Genomic DNA, 24,644 nt, shown 5'->3' with positions numbered 1-24,644 from the left:
CACGCCGGAGGATGGCTGGTGGATGGCCGATGGATTAAACGCACGCCGAAGGATGGCCGGTGGATTAAACGCACGCCGGAGGATGGCTGGTGGATGGCCGATGGATTAAACGCACGCCGGAGGATGGCCGGTGGATTAATCGCACGCCAGAGGATGGCTAGTGGATGGCCGATGGATTAAACGCACGCCGGAGGATGGCCGGTGGATTGAACGCACGCCGGAGGATGGCTGGTGGATGGCCGATGGATTAAACGCACGACGGAGGATGGCCGGTGGATTGAACGCACGCCGGAGGATGGCTGGTGGATGGCCGATGGATTAAACGCACGCCGGAGGATGGCTAATGGATGGCCGATGGATTAAACGCACGCCGGAGGATGGCCGGTGGATTGAACGCACGCCGGAGGATGGCTGGTGGATGGCCGATGGATTAAACGCTCGCCGGAGGATGGCCGGTGGATTAATCGCACGCCAGAGGATGGCTAGTGGATGGCCGATGGATTAAACGCACGCCGGAGGATGGCCGGTGGATTGAACGCACGCCGGAGGATGGCTGGTGGATGGCCGATCGATTAAACGCTCGCCGGAGGATGGCTGGTGGATGGCCGATGGATTAAACGCACGCCGGAGGATGGCTGGTGGATGGCCGATGGATTAAACGCTCGCCGGAGGATGGCCGATGGATTAAACGCACGCCGGAGGATGGCTAATGGATGGCCGATGGATTAAACGCACGCCGGAGGATGGCCGGTGGATTGAACGCACGCCGGAGGATGGCTGGTGGATGGCCGATAAATTAAACGCACGCCGGAGGATGGCCGGTGGATTAAACGCACCTCGGAGGATGGCCGATGGATTATATGAACCCGGAGGATGGCTGGTGGATGGCCGATGGATTAAACGCACGCCGGAGGATGGCCTGTGGATTAAACGCACCCCGGAGGATGGCCGATGGATTATACAAACCCGGAGGATGGCTGGTGGATGGCCGATGGATTAAACGCACGCCGGAGGATGACCAGTGGTTTAAACGCACCCCGGAGGATGGCCGATGGATTATACGAACCCAGAGGATGGCTGGTGGATGGCCGATGGATTAAACGCACGCCGGAGGATGGCCGGTGGATTAAACGCACGCCGGAGAATGGCTGGTAGATGGCCAATGGATTAAACGCACGCCGGAGATGGCCGTTGGATTAAACGCACGCCGAAGGATGGCTGGTGGCTCCTGGCTACCAAGTCGATTTACCAAATTGACTTACCGCTCTACAATCTCTGTGATCTTTGTTTTTCTTCGTCCACTTTGTGTAAAGCGGGGAACACAGACTTTTGCATAACGCCTAATATGTAAGCATAAGAAAACTGATTGGTCTATTTCCTTATGCACATGTGTATGGACCAATCAATTTTCTTATGCTTACACATTATGCGTTGTGCAGAAGTGTGTGCTCCCCGCTTAAATCAGGAAATACAGACTTTTGCATAACGCATTATACGTAAGCATAAGAGAACTGATTGGTTTATTTCTTTATGCACGTGTATGGACCAATCAATTTTGTTATGCTTACGCATTATGCGTTGTACAGAAGTGTGCTCCCCGCTTAAGGGGATCCTATAGTGGCAGTAATTACCGACATTTAGTTAAAAGCATACAACTTTTAATTGGCTTTACGGAATTGCAACATTTTTATACAGAATTTAAGTACGCACAAAAATGTAGAGGACTAGGATCGGTTTTACATCCAAAACGAAAAAAAAATTAAAAATTTGGGCACATAGAGCTGTCACTGACGACAATATTTGCTTATATACAAAAATACTGCAGTTTTATATACAACATGAGACGCCGGGAGTGCGGAGCCCGGGAGTACGGTACGAACTAGGGAAAATATTGAAGAACAATATCGTGCAATTACTACGATAGAAGTCTAGAAAATAATGTCATGCTTTTAACTTTTATATGTGCAAAAGCACATGCAGGTTGATAGGATAAGCAGTATTGCATGTAGCGAGAGATGGCGCAGCAATCGAACAAGTGTGGCTACAGCCGCATAAGCACGACCAACCAGCGATCGGCATAGAACAGTCTATCAGAACCAGCATTGGGAAGCGTTCACAAAGGATTCCCCGTGATCCCTCGCAGTAGCGAGCTTCCTTTCTCAGAAGCGTAGTAACACTCTCCTTCGTTTGACATACTTATTGGCCTAGTTTACACCGATCACTTGATACGCGTATTAAATAGTAAATAACTAGTAAATTAGTTTGATTATTGGCTGATCAGCTCGAATATACTATTTGATACGCGTATCAAGAGATCGGTGTAAACTAGGCTATTCGTAACTCGTATCATACAAATATATTCAGTTAGTTATAGTAGAAACACGGGCGTATCTAATTTCAATCGTACTCTTAAAATTAACCAAACAAGGACAGATGCCTCTCGTTAGACAAGGACAGATATAGATATATAACATAGAAAACAGGATTAGATATGTTGACATTATCGACATCGAGGAAGTTCGGTCTTCGCTATAGGATCCTTTTAAGTATGATCTTAAGATGCCATTAACCAATCACAGAGCCGTATTAGCATCTTAAAGGCCATTACACGTAACAAAGTTTTAGTCATAATCGTAAGGCCTTAAGAAAATAGACCAATCACAGTCGATTATTCTCCTTGAGTTCGAAGAATAATCAAGTGTGATTGGTCTATTTTATTACGGCCCTACGATTATGACCAAAACTTTGTTACGTACAATGGCCTTAAGACGATCTCAAAATATGAATCAACTATGAATACCGGCCTTAGACCCGGTCTACAATGGATGTTTTTTAAGTCGTAAGTCGTAAGAATTGGCCAATCACAGTTCATTATTCTTTGACCGCAAGGAGAATAAGGCCGAGTTTCCACTGAGCGCGTCACGCGTTGCGTTATCCATCGCGACCAATCAAAACATCTTATTTTATTACATTATTTGTGACGGAATGTTCAGATTGGTTAACGACAGACGACGCGACGCGTGACGCGCTCAGTGGAAACTCAGCCTAATTCATGTCACTACTATAGGTCTGTTCGTTTTCGCTGCACTTCTCAACTAGTGCCAATAAGTTAGAATGAAAGAAAATATATTTGTTTCATTCTAACTTATTGGCACTATGTCGCGCTAGTTCAGAAGTGCAGCGAAAACGAACAGGCCTATTGACTACATTTCGTCGGTATGACAGTTTTCATAACCTGAATAGTCGTCAACTTTAACAATTAATATCTCGCTTCAAAGAGTAAGGCGACACTTTTTTCCCGCCAGATTCTTTCATTTCGTGCAAAAACGCGTCGATTGAGCATAAATTCATCGATATTGGAAGCGAGGACTTTAAACTGGATAATTTCCAATATTAAATTGTACCAAATTCATTTTGCAAGTATCAAGCATAAGCGAAGTACGATACAAAATTTACAAGGAAAATGAGTTTTAAGACGACTAAGGAAGTTATAGAAGACGGAGACATTGTTATCTTATATTTAAGTCCAAGCAACATGCATTCTCTGGAAGTAAAAGCAAAAATTTCTAATAAGAAGGGTGAAATTATAGATAATATGTTCCATACTACGTATGGTGCATTGAGAGTTATCTCACTCATCGGACAAAAGTATGGTTCGAAAGTGGAGTTGTCTCGAGGCTGGGCATATGTGTTGCAGCCAACGCCGGAACTCTGGACGCTGACACTGCCGCATAGAACTCAAATTATCTATAGTCCAGATATAAGTCTCATTATATATTTAATGGAGCTTCGGCCAGGAAGTATAATCGTCGAAACAGGTATATTGTAATATTTTATGTTAAAAAGGACAATCGTATTCTTTTCATAATTTATTTTAGGTACTGGCAGTGGTTCTTTATCTCACTCGTTAATTCGAGCGATACGTCCGAGTGGTCATTTGTATACCTTTGATTTTCACGAACAACGTGTCGCTATCGCTGAAACAGAATTTAAGAAGCATGGTTTGAATAATTTTGTAACTTTGAAGGAAAGAGATGTTTGCTTAGATGGATTTGGAGAAGAGTTAAAACACAAAATTGACGCGGTGTTCCTAGATCTTCCACATCCGTGGTTAGCGATAGAACACGCTACTGTTGCTTTAAAACAAACGGGTGATTTTTTTTAATTTTATCTTTTATTTGTGAAAAATTTTGATTGGTAGTGCGTGAATATTTTCTTAAGACAAATATCTTAATATCTGCATAAAGATACATACATGGACTAGACATTGATACACAAGTATATTTGAAGATGTGATACGTGTGTATTGCATAGAGTTACGTTAATTATTGTAGTTCGATTCATGATGTATAACAATTTTTATCCGATAGGTGGAAAACTCTGTTTTTTTTCTCCTTGCATCGAACAAGTTCAACGTACTTGCGCAAAACTGATTCGTAAAGGATTTATAGAATTACATACGTACGAATGTTTGCAAAGAGAAATGAATGTTCAATATAGATCTTTACCGATATTAGATTTGGAGTGTTTAAAATACAAGGTACGTTGGTATATTTTATTGTTACTTGTTAAAAATCTCTTGTATGCAAAGACGAGTAAAATTATCAAGGATCTCAGTAACTGTATATTAATCAACTATATAATCTGATGGATTATCCAAAACCAGTATATTAATGTCCGATACCATAGACCGATGAAATAGTATAACGTAACGAGATGTAGGATTTTGACCTGTTTAGCCTGTTGTTGTAATTTTCCTTGTAAAATCTTTCATTTTATTTTCTTGTTAAATGTATCGATAGATGAAACGTTTGATAGACATTGAATTTCAAAGATTGACTTGATATAAAAATAAAAAATCTCAATTATTTCATTGTAGCAGGCAAACGAAGACATTGTACACAAGAATGGAAAGGGAAAACAGGAGGAAAAACTTCTTACGGTTACTCATGCTCATTCGCGTTACCAGGCCATACAGGCTTTATTACAATTGCTGTTCTTCCTCTTAGTTATGCGCGCAAATAAAACGGTAAAAAGAAAGAAATAAATTTACGGTATAGAGATTCGGGCAAATAAACAAATGACTGGAGGATACAAAACTAAGGCGCGATGCACATTACGCATATCGGTTAATTAAATAAAACTTGTTTAAACTGGTTTTGATCTCCATTCCACCATCTCGAATAGAAAATCCATAATTTTAGGAATTTATGAACCATTTCTATCGCGCTTGTGTAAAATTTTTTTGCGACATTGAATATATATTATGACATCTTACAAAATATTCCATTAGTCGTAAATAAATATGAGGACATTAAAATATAAAAGAACGAAAGCTGGAATGCTACAAAAAATGTTCATCGTTCGCACATTTTTCAGTTATTTTATGTGTCCGCCTTATTTGGATTCCAACTTGGATAATCGACTCGAGTCGCAGCCTGATACTCTTTCACTAAATATTCTACAACCTCTCGTGAGTTGTCTAGCTCGTCAAGATTATCCTCAAACATTTTTTCTTTGCGGAATTGTTCCAAAAATGCTTCACGTTTACGCAACTTGTCGTACTGTTGTAAGGCTCTGTCAAACAGCTAAAAAATTACCAATAGTTTAATTAAATTTAAACATTGCAAAGTTATATATCGTACCGTGATATACGATAATAAATTTTGATAATTATTAACACTTACCGATTATATATTAGTATGATTAGCCAACATAAAACCAGAAACGCGATGCGTACTTTGTATGTAAGGAGATTTTCTTGAAAGAGCTACTTGTATACTAGCGGGACCCCAAGGAATAAACTGCGTGAGTTTTCGCTCTCTGATCCTTTGCAAAGATTTGTGCACTTGTGTCGGATCTACCTCGCCCTATTAAAGATACATTAATTATTAATTGTTGTGTAATATGTTTTTATATATTTCACATTTTATTCCGATGTACTCGGACGTAAAATATGTAATGAAATATATTTTAATAAAAAATATCAACGAGTCTTGACTCTCGATTTTAATATTTTTTACATGTACGAAATGAAATAATGGATCGATTGATTTCAAGAAACGCAATAAACTCAACTTAAATATATAGTAAGCTTTTCCAAGAAAAATTTTACCTGAATTATATTTAAGATGGATATATAACAATGAGATGCGTTTCTGTCCAATGCGGTAGAAACCATCATATTTTTTGGCTGTAGTAATCGTCGCATTACATCCAAGACGGATGTTTTTCTCACGGATGCACCCTATTGGGAATAATTTTTATAAAAAATATCTTGCTTCCTCTAAAATTATTTCTCTTCTTTCTTTTCAAACGCACGAATATATTTATTATGTGCGATTACACATTTTTAAAAAATAGAATTGATTTTTCTTATATTCATATCTTTCGTCTTTCTATGCATAAAAGTATTAACAGTATTAAATTCTGTTACACTGATATAAAATATCGGAAAATAAATACTTGAGACATTTCGTATTCTATTCCGACATGAAATATAAAATGGGTAATAATGTATTTACTTTTCGTCAACTTTTTTTCGATACTTTTATGCATTAGACTAACGAGACAACCGATTAATGTAAAGAAAACTAAATTGCATCTTAAAAATAGCAATTGCACATTTGTATAATCTATGAATGCATGATACACAACTGTATTTAACGAATAAAATTCCAAGGTTTATATATACATATATCTATATATGTATATGAATATTGACTCGTAAAGATATACATTTACATGTTTTTTTCAGTGTATGCAATTATTAGATTTTACTCTTCTAAATCAGATTAGATACCTCTTGATCCGTTGTAAGTGGAAGGAGTTGGTATGAGTGGTGCGATCAAACCAACTAAATCATTGTTCATGTACGAAGGATATCTCAAAGTGGTTGTACTGACGGACATTATTGTTGAAACGAGCTTATTAATTTGTGTAAAGCTAGGATTCTCTGGATATGTAATCTATCTGAAGCGATTCTGTTCAGAGCGGTATTATCCAAGACCACCACACAATCCGCACATTGAGTCAGCCTTTTCACAAAGTTAACAATGAATTATATGGCTGTACTACGACATCGCTGTAACAAAAATATGACGTTTCATATACATCTACGTTACGTATAGAGAATTTCGTAACACGGAATACAAATATTTACCTTATTTCATCTTGATTTGGGAAAACGCTGTGTCTCGATCAGTTTTTTGGGAAATCTATCGGCGAGGGATTCCAACACACACACACACACACACACACACATGAAAGATCCCATGCCGGAACCTGTACCTCCCGCTATAGAATGACATAAAACAAAACCCTACGCAAATTCCATGGTTTTTAAGAAAAGATATATTTAAAAAATAATAATAATAACGAACATGTAAGAATATAATTACTTCCAAGCTGTCACTACCGTCAGCTTCTCTGTCCAAAATATCAAAGATTTCTTCCTGTAATTTTTCACCCTGATGATATCCAGACGCCCAGTTATTTCCAGCACCGCCACCGTGTTTCGATAAATAGATATTTTCAGGGTTATACAGCTTGTAACAAAGTAAAAAAGATTTTTAACTTTCAATGTCGTCAAATGGTATACGAGAGATATGACGTTATGTATTACCTTTGAGTATGGAGAATTCATGATGGTGTGAATTACCCTTGGTTTGCCAGATCCAACAATACAGCTCGTGGTATATAATGTTCGTCGTCTGACTGATAAAAAAAAACATCCTTTCTATCCATTCCCTCTGTCGCACGCGTCTTCTAAAATTCCTTCCGGGCTAATACCGTGCTCTGCGCATAGCCTCTTCCAAAAATCAAATCCGACTACAAAAATGAACGAAACATACAAATTGCACAGACACGATACAGTGAATACATACTCCGGTTACGCAAGCTTCCTGATAATTTTAAAAAATCTTGTATATAAAACTACACGATATTTTTCAACTGCCTGAATCTCTGACTTGGATTATCCAAAGTAGCACAAATTAAAGTAAACCACATAATTATTAAGCTTATGTTACATTTATGCCACAGTTTTTTTGTCAATTTACATTACTCTTAAAATTTTTTAGCGTTCGTCAAACTTAAGAGAAATATCTATCTACAGCAAACAGGAACAAAATGTAGATATTTACTTTGATTGCCGCATTGACCAAGCTGCAAAGTTATCATTTCGCACGGCATTTTAACGTTTAAATGCTTTTCGTCGAAAATCTAAATCGCTAAGAAGAAAGCAGAAGAAATTCAAAAGTCGCGATTGTCAAGATATAAGGCTGCGGTCCATTTGACGCTACAAATGCTTCGAAGCGTTCTTCTCCTCCTTCTTTCTTCATTGAAAGAAAGGAGAAAAGGAATGCTTCGAAGCATTTGTAGCGTCAAGTGGACCGCAGCCATAAATCTTGATAATGGGTTATATCGGATTTCGGATTCGGATTTTTTCGGATGAGATGAGTCGGTCACGAACCACTAAAAGCAGAGAAGAGCCCGTATCAAACTATTGGATTGGAATTGAGATTGGATTAAAATTTGACCAATCAGAACAAAGTTCGCTAAACCTAGCACTCTAGCCTAGTTGGCCAGACTCTGGAATCTAGGGACTCTAGTCAGTGTGAGTGATCACGTCACGACTCACGAAAATTCCTTTGATTGGCTAATATTCCATCTTGAGAGCCCCCACCTGAAGATTAGCCAATCAGAGCAATTCCGTTTTAGCTCCGTTCAGCTCCGTTCCGCTATTTCTCTCTCTTTTTATATGGGAATACAGTTTGACTATGCCTGCGTTCGTTTTCTTCCACTGGGAACATATACTATATTAAAAATCTATAATATACGTAACGTACCCTATATATTTTACTAAATATAGTACATGCTCCCAGTGGGAGAAATTTGGAGAAAACGAACGCAGGGTATATATATGAATACCGGCCCTAGTCCCTAGAGGAAAAAAAACGGAAAACTCGATCGCGTGTGTCGAAAAATTCGATATATGATGTATGTATGTATGTATGTAGCGTAACTGTATACAGTGCAGTTTGTAACTTACACGTGATTTATTCACCACCTGAAGTATTCAATGATATTTTTACAAACTTTGATCAATACGCATTAACTTGGCACGCTTGTTTAAACCCTTAATTATTTAAGGTGCGTAATGAAACATGTTTGTTTATTTAACCTGCGTCTAATAAACAAATGTTGACTATTGTTAGTTCCCTTCACGAATATCCGTCCATGCTTTATGTCGTTGATTTTACATTTTATCGCGACTAATGTCGCGCGTTGGTTGATCAATTTTAACCTAATATGCGTGTTAAAATGAAGAATTAATAATATTGGATAATTTATATTTGAATAAAGCTCGCGGTAAAGCTATGTACAATGTGTCGGCTCTCGATGTCGCGCGTCGTGTTATTTGTTTTCAATTAATAAACACCAAGGGCAACATCCATTATAACCAGTATATGAGGATAGAGATGAGAGATCTTCTTTATATCAGCGTTTCTTTTCTAATATAAAGAAAAATCTCCCCGGCAACACAGTAATAAATATGGAACGATACGAGTGATAAATAATCTGTTGAACAAATATTGCATATTTATATTGTTGTGTGTCAGATGTCTGGAAACAAGTGTCGTAATTGCGGATCTACCGATATTGAGACTGATCCAGGACGTGGCGATGCGATTTGTACAAAATGTGGTTTTGTACTGGAGGATTCGGTTATTATTAGTCAAACAACTTTCGAGGAATCATCCTCTGGTAAAGTAATGGTACTTGGGCACTTTGTTGCTAACGACAGCACAGGTAGCGCTACAAATTTCGGTGCACGTAAGTCGTTTAAATAATATTATAATTTCTACGTTACAAGTTTCCATTCCTCGAAAGATGGTAAAATATTCACACGTATGGTGTTTTGCTTGTAGCTTATTATGTTAATGGAAAAGAGTCTAGAGGAATTACTGTACAAAATGCACGGAAAGGTATAACGCATATTTGCCAGCAATTACGGTAAATAACTTTTTATTATGTATTTGCGCAATGAAATGGAAAATATTTCATTAAACGATTACTTTTCATAAATCTGAAACTTGTGTATTTCAGCTTAAATCAAAATTGCATCGACACATCTGTCAATTTCTACAAAATGGCTTTGAATCATAATCTGACACGTGGAAGGAAACAAGCTCACAACCAGGCTGCCTGTGTATATATTACCTGCCGTATTGAACAAACTGAATGTATCCTTTTGGAAAAACGTAAAAAAGCAAAATGCATAATATTCCAATAGTGTGAAAGATTAATTCGAACCAATCTATTCTCATGTTCTTTCCAAGCGTGTAAAAATGTTTTTATCGAGTATTTACGCAATTGTGTTTTTATTAATGCATAATTAGGTTGCGTATCATCTATTGGGTTGTTCAATAGAGCTCATGTTGAACAACCTACAAAAGATCAAGTATTGAGTATTGATTCTTAACAGCATATATATATATATAGATATGCTCATCGACATCAGCGATATTCTTCATATTTGTGTTCATGAACTTGGACGGACATACCTGCGATTTGCTCAAGTTCTACATATCAACATACCGACAGTGGGTAAGTAATTTGCATGATGTAATTACATAACATTTATTTTTCTCTCTCGCTCAATATAGTACATGCACGATTAAAAACTCGCGCGCGTGTGTATGTAAAAAGGATAATTTATCTCGAGAGATAAATAGAGACCGGTGTATGTATGTACATACAACGCGGTGTATTATATGAACGGGATAAATTTTGTTTATAGAACCAAAAGACAGTCATCTCTCAATAATAATCTGTGTGAGTTTAATATATACCGGCATACATAAATTGATTTTTTTTTTATTTTTTTTATGAATGAATATATAATATTATACATATGTATTATTAAAATCGATAATATAAATTAAGAAACTTTAATATATATATTTTTACATATTTTATTTATAAAATTTCCACGTTTTATTTCTAAAAATAAAATCAGATTTTTTTAATTATAATCATCATAATATCTGAAAAAGAGACTGTAAGCGGTATCTTGTACTTTTTAGACTTTTCATTATACTTAACATTCCGAGGATTTTTTAGTTTTTTATACAATAGCTACAACAGTAAAATAATATATCAGCGATCAAGTATAAAAAGATGTTGCGTATACTCGATATTTTTTAAAAGATTGCCAAGTTTCAGGATATTAAATTAAACACATTGATTACATTTAAACATATTTTCATAACGTCATCGCAACAGTACTCGCAACTTCATAATTACATGCGCAATGACAAAGCATTTATTTACTTTCCACACATGGATTATTTTAGATAATATCCTTTACATTAGGAGAGTATCGATATTTCAAGTATATTTAGTCAAAACGATATTACGCGCTCCGACACGGACCTCTTTTCTTTATACTCTATTATTATCCTAGATATATATTTACAATGTTTAAATAACCATCTTCTTTTACTCGATACGAGACAAAAATCAAATTCATCGCGCAAATCGAGAAAAATGCTGCGTTTGTTGGATATGCATAGAAAAATAGATGTGCTCTTTTCCTAAGGTATTTACATAAGTTTACCAACGAAATGGTAGTGATAATGTAATAGTAAGATATTTTGGAAATTCTTGGAAATGTCACGACTAAATATTTATTTACACAGCCAATAACGTTAATTAAACAGATATTAAAACGTCAAAAGTCTAGTAGAAGATTTCTAAATAACGAGAATTTAATTTTAAATATATATTAATTGTCACTTTCAAATTGCACAATATAACTGTACGTACTATCTTTGTCCTCTACGAAAATATAATTTCTAAGTGAATCACGTTAGTATCGCGCGTGCATATTAAAATTTGATATCGTCTTTTGGATTTGAAACATTTTTATTTATAGCGCGTTATATTTCAATCATATATTCTTTAAGAAAATTAATTGACAATAATGTAATAGTAATTTTGGTGCGTAATCTAAAAATTTAAATAGATATATACAAATTTCAATGAATATAATTTCATCTCGTTAATTAATCAACAGACACGAGACGTCGTCGACAAGGTCCGATTAATATTTCCATCTAGGAAGAAGGATAATTTCGCTGAAACATCCGCAACATAATAAATTAACTGTATTTACAATAGAAAAAATAGTTTTCTTCAAGTAGAATCGATAATGTAGCTGTGTATCTGAAAATATTAGATACGACACATCTTGTTCTATTTATCTCCAATTGTAAGTATTATTCTTCAGAATTTCCCAAAAAGTATATTTTATCTAGAATTTGAATATATTCCTCGGATATTGAGTATTTGAGAACTATTTCGATTTGAAAGAATATTCATATCTGAATTTAAATCTGAATACTTGTGAAATACACATTTCTTCCTCACGCGCACTCGAGAACTTTATCCGCGCGGATTTTATTCCCAATGAATGATGAATGTTATCTAAATGTCTCTTTATCGCACAAGCCAGCGATTAAACCATAAGCTCTGTTGCGATCTTCCGTCAATCGTCGGATGGTGGCCCGTAGAAAATTAATTCGGGAATTTGTCCTCCTTGGACACCGGTACCGTTAGTGCTTTCGGAACTACACTGAAACTGAAAGTTTACACTGCCGACTGTCGCTTCCGACATACCTTCTTGACCGAAAAAACTCAGTTCCCCACCGTCTAATATCGCACTTGCCGTGTATGAACATTCTGGCTCGATTTGTATCGGATTCTCGAAATATACGTGAAACGTGTTACTCGAACCGTCGGAGAAAAACTTGGTGTTATTCTCCGCCAGAACATTCCCGAGTCTCTTAAGTTCTATCTTGACATTATAATCGGCAGCACCGGATGAGCTTCCGTATAGCCCAAAACCCACCACAAATATTCTTTTATCGACACTGAATTGAATTGAGTCGCAACGACCTCTGTATCGCCATTGATTTGACCTATATGCGCAGGATTGGAATCTGTGACAAACCTGCAAATAATATGTATTTTTTTAATTATCCAAAGTTGTAGCCAGTTATAATCAGTATTCGCTATCATCCTATATATCAACTATCAGCCTGTTTTAACCGTACTATGATTATTTGTTGGAAACGGATATAGCGAGTATTTATTTGAAACTTGCTCAACACAAGTCTCATCTTCTCGATAATAAAATGACATAATACAAATGCTCACCCATCGTGAGGCTTTATATTTTGTAACTTTTCATGTACTACGTGACGTATCGCTTACCTGAGTTTTCAGCCCTTGACGTGGCTTGGTAGGAAAACAAAGTTGTGGCTTATTACTGGCCGTAAAGTGCAGAAACAAGTCGATTGTTTCTTGATGCGTTAAGATTCCTGTCTGTGCCGCACTATTTGCAAACTCTTCGAGATTCATAGCGGGAAGTCTAATTAAATACAAGGCAGATCCTAAAAATAAAGAAAATGTACACACACACACGCACACGCACACCCACATATACACGTGTACGTAGAATGGATCATTTGAATATCGATTCATTTTGAAAAGAAAAACAGCACTCTTACCTAACAATTGCCTTTGATTGGCGGGAATAGGCTCGAGATCTTGCCTTATGCATTCCGCAGAGGCCCATCTTAATGCAGCATCCCATATGTGGATTTCTTTGCAGTTTAGTGTCTCTCGAGATAAGACAGATTCGAGTGTATGAATATCAATATCCACAAAACCGTCAGATCTTAGGGCCATTTCTGCCTGTCACACAATAGATTTGTATTACTTAATATTCATGTTTGATCGCATATACATCACTGTTACTTAATAATATTGTTGTTTGATGGCTATAATGTATACATTATGATTTCAAGTTTGTTCTAAAAAGATGTAACCTGTGAATTATTTGTAATAAAACTTCAAAGCTTATGCATTTAAATAACATTTCACATATTATAATTTTATATAGAGTATACAATTGTGTACGCTACATATATATTCTCTCTTTTATATATATCTATATATATAATATGTATGCGCCATCAATTTCTTTAAGATAATTTTTATACGATATTCGTATGGCATTATAGTAATTTCATAGCTAAAATCTTTCTCTCTTGACTTTGAATTCTCTTCGACGGAACGGGGAAAAGAAAGATATCACATTTTTATTCTTATTTAACTTGTTCGTGTTAACGCTCGTAATAAAGCTAAACGATATATGATATGTGTATGAAGAATTATGAATGGGTGTTGAAATATTACGTGAAATATTTTTATGAAAACGGCTATTAAGAGATAATAATAATAATAATTGATTATGGGGAAATAAAAATCAGCGAAATATATAAATATTTCATAATACTAGTTGTAAAATATTTATATATTACAGATTATACATATATTGTGTGTGGAGGGAATTGTGTCGCTACAAAATCGGTCATAAAATATAATAAACATTTCCATTGTTTATTGAAAAACGACCAATTTTATTCAAGTTGTTTCGCCTTATTTAATTGTTACACTTAATACAAAGTTTGTGAAATTACTCTTGATAAAAGTATTTAATATTAATAAATAACATATATTCAAAAAATTTGCAGTCTTTTTCATAAATCAAAACAAACGTTAACTAACGTTAACATGTGCTACATACATTTATATTGGTGTATGAACTCATTGTATTCGTTAAAACGTTGTTTAAAACAAAAAAATGTAGTAAAAATCTATCAGAACTATTCTCACATTGATTGATTGTTCAATAATGTAATCTTTTTAATGCTTGCCGCATACCTATAAATATTATATATATATATATGTATATATTTAGAAAATCTGCCATTTTTATTCGAAAAAAGCTTAAAACACATACAAAAGTTGTCCATCACCGTGCACCACCTTCTCCAAAACCTATTTAATTGAAACGTGAACGTTAAAACTCGAAATCTATCATCGGGAGACACTACGCTACTTTCGAGACATCTTAAATAAATTAACGTGTACCGCAGATAATTAACAATAGCATAGATGTCATTTTTTTAATATAAAAATCATTTATAGCGATCAACATTGTTATAATACGAATCCAGCTGTAAAAAGAATAAAAACAAATAATAATATTTTTCCATTTAAGCAATTTGCAATCACGTGTTTTAAGAGATTCGATACAACTGAATATATATATATATATACATATAAATCCATCGACTTTCGTTCACTTTGACTTAGCTGATTACTCGATTGATATCCGTCGCTGTGCTAGAAACATTGTTATGGTTGCTTTTACCGCGCTCGTATTCGTCTATTAAATTATCCTGATACATGATATTTTGTGTGACTTCAATCTGATCTAATTTATTGTCCGGAAAATAAGGTTCGCTTCGTGTTCGGAATAGCGAGAGAGACGAATGCTCATCCGCGAGGACGTTTGTACAACAATCATTTTCCGAGAGACTCAAACAGTGCGGCACTATCGACAATCCGCTCTTGAAACTTTCGCAATTGTCATCGTTCAATCCGCCATTGCTTTTACATGCACGTCGATATCGCAGATTGTCGAATTTATTGTCATAAACGCAAGAACGTAAGCTCGAAATGTGATTGACCGAGTCGCTAGAGGGACTTGAGTAATCTTGGAGCGTTCTATCCAAGTTCTTGTCACTCAAAGTAATGGTTCTTAGCGTCCGTTGCATTTGACTTACTTGTGCATCAATCACCTCCCAGCAACGTTGCATGAGATTGGGTTCTTCAAACAGGCGAGATTGACTCAGAAGCAGGCACGCGTTCTTCGCCGTGAGACTCGTTTCCAGATAATTGACACACGCCCGTGCCAAGTGTGGAACTATATATTTTTTCGCGACGTATAACGTCGCTAGAACTGTATCCGCTTCTAGCTGCACTTCGTCGCAATACATATACCTAAAACAAAACGTATATCGCAATACCGTTACGACACAAAGTAATGTATCGGTTACTATCTTGACGAATGAATACTATATGAATACAACTTTCATTGTGAATCATAACGAATATCGACGAATATTATATAATGTAGTTTCCTTCTCATCTTCCGATAATAATAGTTGTTTACTACCTTCGGTTTAATTCTTCTTTCAATAATATAATACAATATAGTTCCCAAGATCTAAGGATCTTGTTCGACAGACTTGTTCAACGCGAATATATAAGAAAAGAATATCAATAATTTTACATTTTATACATTTCGTTTGCCTGTTGCGCTTACCTCAACAACGCAAGAAAGGCTGCTGGTTCAACGTCAGGCACTTCTATGTCTCTTTTATTTTCTGGTAACCCTCCGTAGAACATGGCATAAAATACAGAACTGCCAGTAGCGAGGACATATTTATGTGCCGGTATCGTTTGTGTGTGACCTATGGTATTGATATACGAGATGTGTATATAATATCTTTCTCTGAATAACTGAGTAATAGTTGAAAGAGGAAGAATAAGGTAAAAAATTTCAACAAGTACCTGGACTGCCAACGATAAATATAATGTCAGCCATAAGATGATTATTAAACATCGCCGCGTTTCGTTCTCGAACTGTAGGTTTTGTCGCTTGCCAATTGGGATCTTGGGTGCAATCTCCGGGTGATAGTAAATTTAATTGGGTCACGGGTGAAGATAAGGAAGACAGAGGCGATGCAGGAGCACTCAATGGCTGATTCACGGTGATTCCTTCGCGTTGTAAGACGATAGACGAGGAGAGTGGACTCACCGATGGTGGTGAATCTGATGTATTACTTGGAGATTCCGCTAGAATTAAAAGGAAAAGAGTCACAACTTTCTATCACGTCACATTATACACACACACACACAGATATACACGTATCAATATTAAATATTATTAAAATTGAAAAACATCATCATGGTGGAAACTTAGAAATCGCCCACATATACCGCGCCAATAAGGCAAGTGGTTGTGCGCGATACATCTCAAAATATTATTACACTTGCAACAAAACTGACAATAACTGAGTAAAACTTCTAAGTTTCTCCCTCTCAAGCCGATTCAATTCAAATCTTGTTCGATCAACGTACACAAGTGTTGAATAACGATCGATACAAGAGGACAAGTAACGTTTGGATTTTTCTAAAAATAAGCAAAGTTATATTCCCAGAGTAAGCAAATTATCCGCAAATGGCAACAACGTCGACGACCAGACCACCTAACGTGCTAGCTTTCGTTTGATATCAATCAAATTTTGTGTCGGCGGAGCCTGCTAGACATAATCCATGACCCTAACGACATTTATTTTATATTAGCAGCTCAAACCGAGCAGAATCTGTTGTGAACGCTAAGATTCTATCGACACACTTTCATCTCCGGCGTACAATCTGCATCTCAATTTCCTGGCAAACTTTGCTGCAAATATTTCTGCCAATGGCATCGTCCATTGGCCAGAGATCCTGTATCAAATCTGTATCTTTCCGTCGGCAAAATTTAATCAATTTCTGCAGAGATAAATTTTTGGCTGTCTGGTTTATTTATTTTCGTTTGTAAACGCCCTTCTTTATTTTATTATACTAACAACATTAACATATATCTTATAATTTTTTTTCTTGATGCATCTCGTGTCAAATCATCGTAAAAATCCATTAAAAGATTTAAATTTATCAAAATTGTGTCGAAAATGTAATATCAAAAATTCAACGGAAATAACTTGATCGGTGTGCGTGGTGTGGAGAGACGTGAGAGAGTTAGGTTAGGTTATGTAAAGACGTCGAGTTTCTTCAGCTCCAAAATTTTCCGAGTATTTTGCGCATATTTGAGACACATCCTGTCTCTCTCTCCACGGGCTTTGAAATAAAGGCTGTAAATTTTGAAAACAAGGCATCTGTTATCTTGGACACAAATCGCATTGTTTACCGTCAGTATACATTATTTAGTATGTCGTCCAGAAGTTGCGATATCTCGGCCCCTTCCTGTTGCGATAATTTAGCGTGGTTTCGCTTGATTTTCACCAAATTTTTTTCTCATTGATTTCCGTATTTTTAATTATTGTATACGGACAGTCAAACAGTAACGAGCGTCGAGCACCTTTTCGCGACACACTGGCGTGAATGTGCATGGCGATTGGCGATGGCGATTGGCCGGATTGGCGACCGTGGCGACGGCGTGAGGCCGTAAGGCGTAAACGATGCGTAAAGTACCTATACCTATACATACACATACATATATGTAATACACACACGTACGTTACGTATATGCATGCGTACTTACTGCTGTACGTATCTCTTTATTGTTGATGTTGATGATGCACACAGTGCAATGCAAACAGTGAGAAAATATAATTTCGCACTTTGTTTCGACGTATAAGAAGCGCGTTCGCCTGGAGCGCGCAGAGAAATTAAGAGAGAAGTAGAACGTAATTGCGAAATTATATTATAAAACTAGGTATCTATCCTTACTTATGTTCGTTTTTCTCATTACTGGGTCAATATATTTGATTTATCTTTCTTTTATTCTGCTTGTCATGTAATTGGTTTTTTTTTCTGAATTTTAATTATGAAATAAATCAGTGTTTTTTGCAACTTTACTCTCTCGTTACGCAACTTTTAATAAAATTATGATTGTTTTCTTATAAGGAAGAATCAAATCATTCTTTATTTCTAAAGAAATTTAACAAAAATGGTAAAAATCGTAGATTCAGTAAGTCTCAAAACAGGAAAACACACACACACACACACACACACACACACACACACACACACACAAATGTCAAAAGATCCAAGAAGCTTACAAAAGAATACTTGGAGAAGATTTTAATGCTATATCTAGCATCTCAAACACATATCTTTTAATGATTTACTCTCTTTTTCCTCATCTATTTCAAATCAAGGCTACCAAGTGACAAATCAGATAAAAATTAAAAATAAATCCTTGCAGTTATTTTTAAATTATCCATTCCTATAGTCATTCAGACTGTGATTATACGCTTGTGAACCTTTTTCCTAAGACATTTAAACACGTTCAAAAATGATTTTGACATAAATAGATAGAAATATGTAGAAAATAATTTACCGTTAAAAAAATTGATATTTTACACTCTCCCGCCTTTAAAATGGATGCTTTTCATTCAATAATAGAATCAGCACGTGTATCGAACATATCTTTTCTCTTTTCTATTCAACTCTTAATCGATTGCATAACATACAATAAATGGAATCGATAATAAATTCACAATTTTTTTTTCTTTATTATATGACAATTAAATTAACATAACGTAATGGTAAAGGATCGAGTGAACTAAAATAAACTCAAATTAAGTTTAAAACTTTTTAATCGCACACGCATCGAACGAAAGCAGAGGTCCTCTCTCTCCCTCCCTTTCTCTTTTCTTCCCTTCCCTCTCCGCCTCCTCCTCCTTTCCCTCTTTCATCACTCCGCGCTGTCACACGCACGCACGCACGCACGCGCATACACGCACACACACACTCTTCTCTCTCTCTCTCACCGTTCATCCAAGCATTGGTCTGTTTGACCGCGACGTTGTCCTGAAAACGCTTCATTGGCTTGGTAGAGATCTTCGAGTAGAGATTCGACATTGCCATCGTCGTCGACGTTCGAACGGTGGCGTCAGCTCAGCCCACGTCAGCCTTTCCCTTCCCGTCGTAATCTCCTCTGGTGCGCGCGCGGTTCACAAAACTACTCCGAGTCACTCCGAGAGATCGTGCGCCGTCGGCTAAGCGACCGCCATTTCCCATCCCATGTACTACATATGTAACATACATACATACGTCCGTACGGTGTTGTATGTCGGGGGCGTACGGTAGGGCGCTGCATTGGTCGAGCAGTGCCGCCACCGGCGCCACCCGCCACCGTTATCAGTTATCACAACCATGTCGGTCGATAGCAGACATAAGAATATAGTCGATAGGATCACTGAAATATACAAGATTCGAAAACAACTCTATTGTCCCGCAAATATCAAATTCCTGACTCGATTTTGAGATGATTTTTCCTGTAGCAAAATTTTCGCCGAAGCTTAGTTATCGAGTTATAAAAGGAAATAGTTATACCTATTACGTGGGGCACCCGCCCCACAGGAGGTGGGCAGGGACGGCGCAACTTACCGTTGCGGGCGCGGGCGCGGGCGCGGGCGCGATTCACCGTCCGCTGGATGTAATCCGTTAGCGTGCATTCGCTTACTTGCAGAGATAATAACATGGTATATCGAGAATTTTTTATCGCGTCGATGCAAAGATGATCGGCTCGCGGAAGCGAGCGATGGGCGCGTTCAGCAGACCAAGCCGCTGAGTAGCAGTCGAACGTGATTGGCTCTTACTTTTAGAACCAACCAATCAACGCAGATTGTTGATAAGACGAACTCAATAGTTGTATCTGCTGAACGCGGTCAATAATCAGTAACGCTAACTATAGCATAGCGCAACAAAATATAGCAAAAAAGCTTGAAAAAGCTATAGCGCTTCAGTATAGCGGTGTCTTGCCGGAACGCGCACTCAATGGCTGCGTTCGGAAACGTCACCCGGGTATACTCCCTTCTCCTTCTAACTCGCTGAGATAGAAAGAGAAGGGAGTATACTCGTGTGCACTCGGATGACGTTTTCGAACGCAGCCAATGATAGATACGTCAAGTCGTGGGAAAGCGCGAGAGTGCGAGTATTAAAATGTTAAAAACAATTTTAAATTGGGAATGATATACGCTTTAAAATGACTATTTAAAATATATGAAGAAGAAAAAGCGACGTACCATCGATACATCAATAATATAAACAATGATATTTCGAAACATCGACGTTACTTTTTCGTATATTTCTGTTTCGTGAAAACAAACAGATAAGCGTATATGTTATGCATATATGCATATTAAAAGCTGAAACAAACGTATGCGAGAGTTGAAATATGTCGTATATGTACATACATACATACGTAAATGCGACATATTAATTATTTGAATGAGAAAATAAAATATAGGTACTTAAAATATAAGCTTTTCATTTAATATCTAGGATGAAACAGAGATTATATATTCTTCGTAACACATATAAATTTATTTCTTTATCTGTCTCGTTTAGATCCTTGTTTATACATCATGAGGTTTGCGCACAAGCTTGAATTTGGTGATAAAACTCACGCCGTGTCCAATACGGCTTTAAGAATCGTTCAAAGAATGAAAAGGGATAGTATTCATAGTGGTCGTAGACCATCGGGCCTGTGTGGCGCAGGTATGTGCAGTGGTAAACATTTTATCAATATGACAATGTTTTTATTATTTATTACACACACACATATGTGTATATATTTGTATTTTCTCTGCAATAGCATTATTAATAGCTGCGCGAATACATGAATTCGGTAGATCAACTGCTGACATTATAAAAATTGTCAAGGTACACGAATCGACCCTACGTAAAAGGTAAGACGTATATCTTCTAGAGATATCCATTTACATCTACATTTAATATTTCTGTAATAGCATCATGTATATGACGGATGTCTTTCTCTCTCTTCTTTCATTTATAGATTGATAGAATTTGGCGATACACCATCTAGCGGGTTGACACTAGATGAATTTATGACAGTGGATTTGGAGGAAGAACAGGATCCTCCGGCGTTTAAAGCAGCCCGTAAAAAGGATAAGGATCGTTTACAAAGAGTAAGAATCTCTTTTCTTAAACTGTAATATTTTCTGCTTGAAAGTCTTAAAATCGAATTATCTTATACAATATTTTATACGATACTTTTACAATCTAATGATATTCTCTTTCTAGTTGGAAAACATACATATGGAAATAAGTGAGCTGCGAGCGGAAATTGATAGACAATTGGAAGATTATAGAATAGGGAAAGGAAGAAAACGGAAAGATGGTAATTTTTGAAACTGAATTGTATCTCAATAACCATTACTTTTGAATATATTTCCGACGGTTAACATTTATACTCTACGTTCACCCTATTTATATACACGTGTATTAGTAATTGTTTTACGGTACATCTTTTGCAGCATCTTTTATAGAGAGCGAGGACGCGGATAGATTTATTCGGGAAAGTAACTTGAATATAATCCAACGATATGTTGAGAACAATATTGATGATCCCGATGAGAAAGTTGGAGATGCTGTTTTAGATGAAAATAATACTTCGCTTATAACTGGGTTAGGTAAGCATATGTGTCTATATAAATAATTACGTTACTTAATATTTTATTGTCAACATATTTGTAATTTTTTTTTATGCGTCGCAAGCAGGTCCGGATATAGCATCTATGATGTCCGCGAACGATCGTTCGACGGAACCCAAGGAGAAAGATAGTAATTTCGATGATGTAAGAATTATCCTTTTTATTCTCGTTGAGTTGAATTATTGAATTACGATTCCAAACTATAAAGCAATATTTCATTAAATACTTACGAGGAAATACGAACATTGGATAGATTAAAATAAAAAACACATATCTCTTTTTATAATTAATTTTCTTCTTAAGCATGTTAACGTGTTCGCCGCCAAGGGAATTTACCTGATTTTCCGATTCGTGCAAAATATGTTTATTTGAATAACGAAAAGAACCGTAAGATATCAAATAAAATTATAATATAATAATGTGCATAAATATTTATATTTACTTACCAGTGCACTTTAACTAAACTGTCATATGTTTTTATACTTTATTAACAAAACAATTCTTACGCAAATGTACGCAATTGTATTACACTCTAATTAATTGCGGCCAAAAATATCGGAGATTGGTGCGGTATAAATGGAACGTTCGGTGTTGATCACTGCGGCGCGACTACGACTATAGTAACGGCGAACGTGTTGAAGGGATGAAAAAATTCTCTGAAGAAAATTGACATTTGTATCTCTAATATTGTTTCTAATATTCTATATCGTGTTGAAACTATAATACAAAAAATGTTTTAAATGTTTATAAAGTCTCATGTGTGTGATTTCAAAGGTTATTCTTTCTATTTGTGGTGTATTCAGATTTTTTGAAAATGTTCCATTTTTCAGAATACACACTTCATCGTGTGCTATTATTTGAAAGAATTGTTACATATGTTTATGGCCAACGTAAGGCCATATTTAATGTTTATACTCAACCGTGCGTAATGAAATTATTTGCCGAAATAAGAAATTTTTGAGAAATATACTTTGCTCGACAAATTAACGACAGCTTTTCATTCTTTTTTTTCCATTATTTCTTACGAGATAACAATGTTGCGTGTATTTTCTTATTAGATTCATATTTGAAATTATTTAAATCTATTGACTCACACATTTTTTTTATTCTTTGAATATACAAAACACTTTAGCGGGCTATACTGTTTTCAGGCTTCTTCGGAAATCTATACGAATGATATCGATGACGATGAATTAGACAACTATATTCTTTCGGAAAAAGAATCGCAATCTAAATCTGCCCTTTGGAATAAAATAAATGCTGATTATCTTGTTCAACAAAAAGAAAAGGAAGAAAAACGTTTAAAGGAAAAAGAAGAAGGTAAACCCGAAAAGAAGAGAAGAAGAACGACCTCGAAAAAACATAAAACTCCCGCGAATACTGCGGGTAAGTTGATCTCTCTCCCTCTCCCTCTCCCTCTCTCTCTCTCTCTCTCTCACCTATATATTTTTTTATTGACATATTTATAATTTATTAAGCCCTCTTCCATTCTTCTCTCCGTTAGGCGAAGCGATCGAAAAAATGCTGCAGGAAAAGAAGATATCCTCCAAGATTAATTACGAAGTGTTGAAAAATCTAAACAATCAACAACAAAATAATCAAGAGTTACCTATTGCGAACACGTCGGAGTTGGACGCGTCAAGTTTTAAGAAACCGTTAGTACAGATTATTCTACAATTATGGTTTGATCGATTGTCGAGTACACAATAATTTTTTTTTTCTTTTTTGTACAATTAGGATAACGGTTAATTCTACGCTAAAGTCAGCAGAGGCTTTGTTAACAAAAACATACCGTTCCATTAAGCCAAATACTCAACAACTAAAGAAAACATTGGATAAAACATTAGATGGTAAAACACCTAAAAAAGAAGAGGAGGACGTCACGAAGAAAGAAATCAATTCAATGGAAACGGATACACCTATAGTGGACACATCTGAAATCGGTTGTGTAATCTTTATCTTTCTTCAGACTATCTTTATCTTATCATGGATTATCATATAGTAGTACTAAATGTCCTGCATAGACTTTATTATTTATCCATTTTTATTGCAGTATATGAAAATGACGATTACCTTGATGAAGAAGAACCTGATGCTACGGAAATGTCACTTGGACAGATGCTCGAGTCTCATGCAACATCCGAGGGCGAATTTTGCGACGATGGTTACGAATACGAATAAAAACCTAAATATTTACATAAATTTTTTTAATTTTATTTATTATTATTATTATAAAAGTAAAAAATTCGTAGAAAAATGTTGGCGTGTAATCTAAAAAGTGACTCATTTTTTAAATAATTATCTTGTAATAATACAACCAATTTAACGCTGCATCGGTCATATCTTATTAAATTTTTCCGTTTTGGTATTTCCTCTTGTATTACGTATCGCGCAATATAGCATGCGTGAGAGATTAACCAATCAGAGAGATATGGACTGGTGTGGATAGCCTTAAAGGTCAATCCAGACAAACTT

The 24,644-nt window shown here is 36.1% G+C and overlaps 3 protein-coding genes and 1 pseudogene across 8 annotated transcripts; 2 read left to right on the top strand and 2 right to left on the bottom strand.

Annotated features, from left to right (window-relative positions):
* Positions 1-3,135: 3,135 nt before the first annotated feature.
* Positions 3,136-6,000, top strand: LOC139772473 (tRNA (adenine(58)-N(1))-methyltransferase catalytic subunit TRMT61A-like). 3 transcript variants are annotated; one of them, XM_071706203.1, is made up of 5 exons: positions 3,136-3,216; positions 3,591-3,818; positions 3,879-4,151; positions 4,371-4,540; positions 4,880-6,000. In XM_071706203.1, exons 2-5 carry the CDS (start codon positions 3,596-3,598, stop codon positions 5,045-5,047), a joined length of 834 nt encoding a protein of 277 aa, XP_071562304.1. In that variant the 5' UTR covers positions 3,136-3,216; positions 3,591-3,595; the 3' UTR covers positions 5,048-6,000. The 3 variants fall into 3 exon arrangements, with proteins under 3 accessions (XP_071562304.1, XP_071562303.1, XP_071562302.1); XM_071706202.1 differs by having other exon boundaries at positions 3,176-3,818; positions 5,380-6,000; XM_071706201.1 differs by having other exon boundaries at positions 3,181-3,818.
* Positions 4,957-8,458, bottom strand: LOC139772472 (tubulin gamma-1 chain-like; annotated as a pseudogene).
* A 401-nt stretch (positions 8,459-8,859) lies between these two features.
* On the top strand, positions 8,860-24,500 carry Brf (Brf RNA polymerase III subunit). Of its 3 annotated transcripts, none has more exons than XM_071706198.1 (15): positions 8,860-9,000; positions 9,624-9,837; positions 9,933-10,017; positions 10,111-10,247; positions 10,507-10,611; positions 21,064-21,213; positions 21,311-21,404; positions 21,512-21,644; positions 21,760-21,856; positions 21,993-22,148; positions 22,237-22,313; positions 23,321-23,555; positions 23,674-23,824; positions 23,907-24,112; positions 24,223-24,500. In XM_071706198.1, the coding sequence occupies exons 2-15, from the start codon at positions 9,624-9,626 to the stop codon at positions 24,348-24,350; spliced, it is 1,968 nt and encodes a 655-aa protein (XP_071562299.1). In that variant the 5' UTR covers positions 8,860-9,000; the 3' UTR covers positions 24,351-24,500. The 3 variants fall into 3 exon arrangements, with proteins under 3 accessions (XP_071562299.1, XP_071562296.1, XP_071562297.1); XM_071706195.1 differs by lacking the exon at positions 8,860-9,000 and adding an exon at positions 9,007-9,153; XM_071706196.1 differs by lacking the exon at positions 8,860-9,000 and adding an exon at positions 9,217-9,547.
* Lute (BTB/POZ domain containing protein 3 lute) lies at positions 10,964-19,797 on the bottom strand. 2 transcript variants are annotated; one of them, XM_071706199.1, is made up of 7 exons: positions 19,482-19,797; positions 16,495-16,779; positions 16,247-16,394; positions 15,705-15,921; positions 13,578-13,764; positions 13,282-13,460; positions 10,964-13,018 (listed from the first exon to the last, which is right to left on the bottom strand). In XM_071706199.1, the coding sequence occupies exons 1-7, from the start codon at positions 19,576-19,578 to the stop codon at positions 12,554-12,556; spliced, it is 1,578 nt and encodes a 525-aa protein (XP_071562300.1). In that variant the 5' UTR covers positions 19,579-19,797; the 3' UTR covers positions 10,964-12,553. The 2 variants fall into 2 exon arrangements, with proteins under 2 accessions (XP_071562300.1, XP_071562301.1); XM_071706200.1 differs by lacking the exon at positions 19,482-19,797 and adding an exon at positions 17,894-18,600.
* Positions 24,501-24,644: the final 144 nt, after the last annotated feature.

This window comes from Temnothorax nylanderi, unplaced genomic scaffold (assembly GCF_030848795.1).
Source record: "Temnothorax nylanderi isolate EJ_2023f unplaced genomic scaffold, tnyl_v1.0 TNYL_tig0049_pilon, whole genome shotgun sequence".
NCBI classification, from domain to species: Eukaryota; Metazoa; Arthropoda; class Insecta; order Hymenoptera; family Formicidae; genus Temnothorax; species Temnothorax nylanderi.
This window is presented reverse-complemented; position numbering and strand designations above follow the sequence as displayed.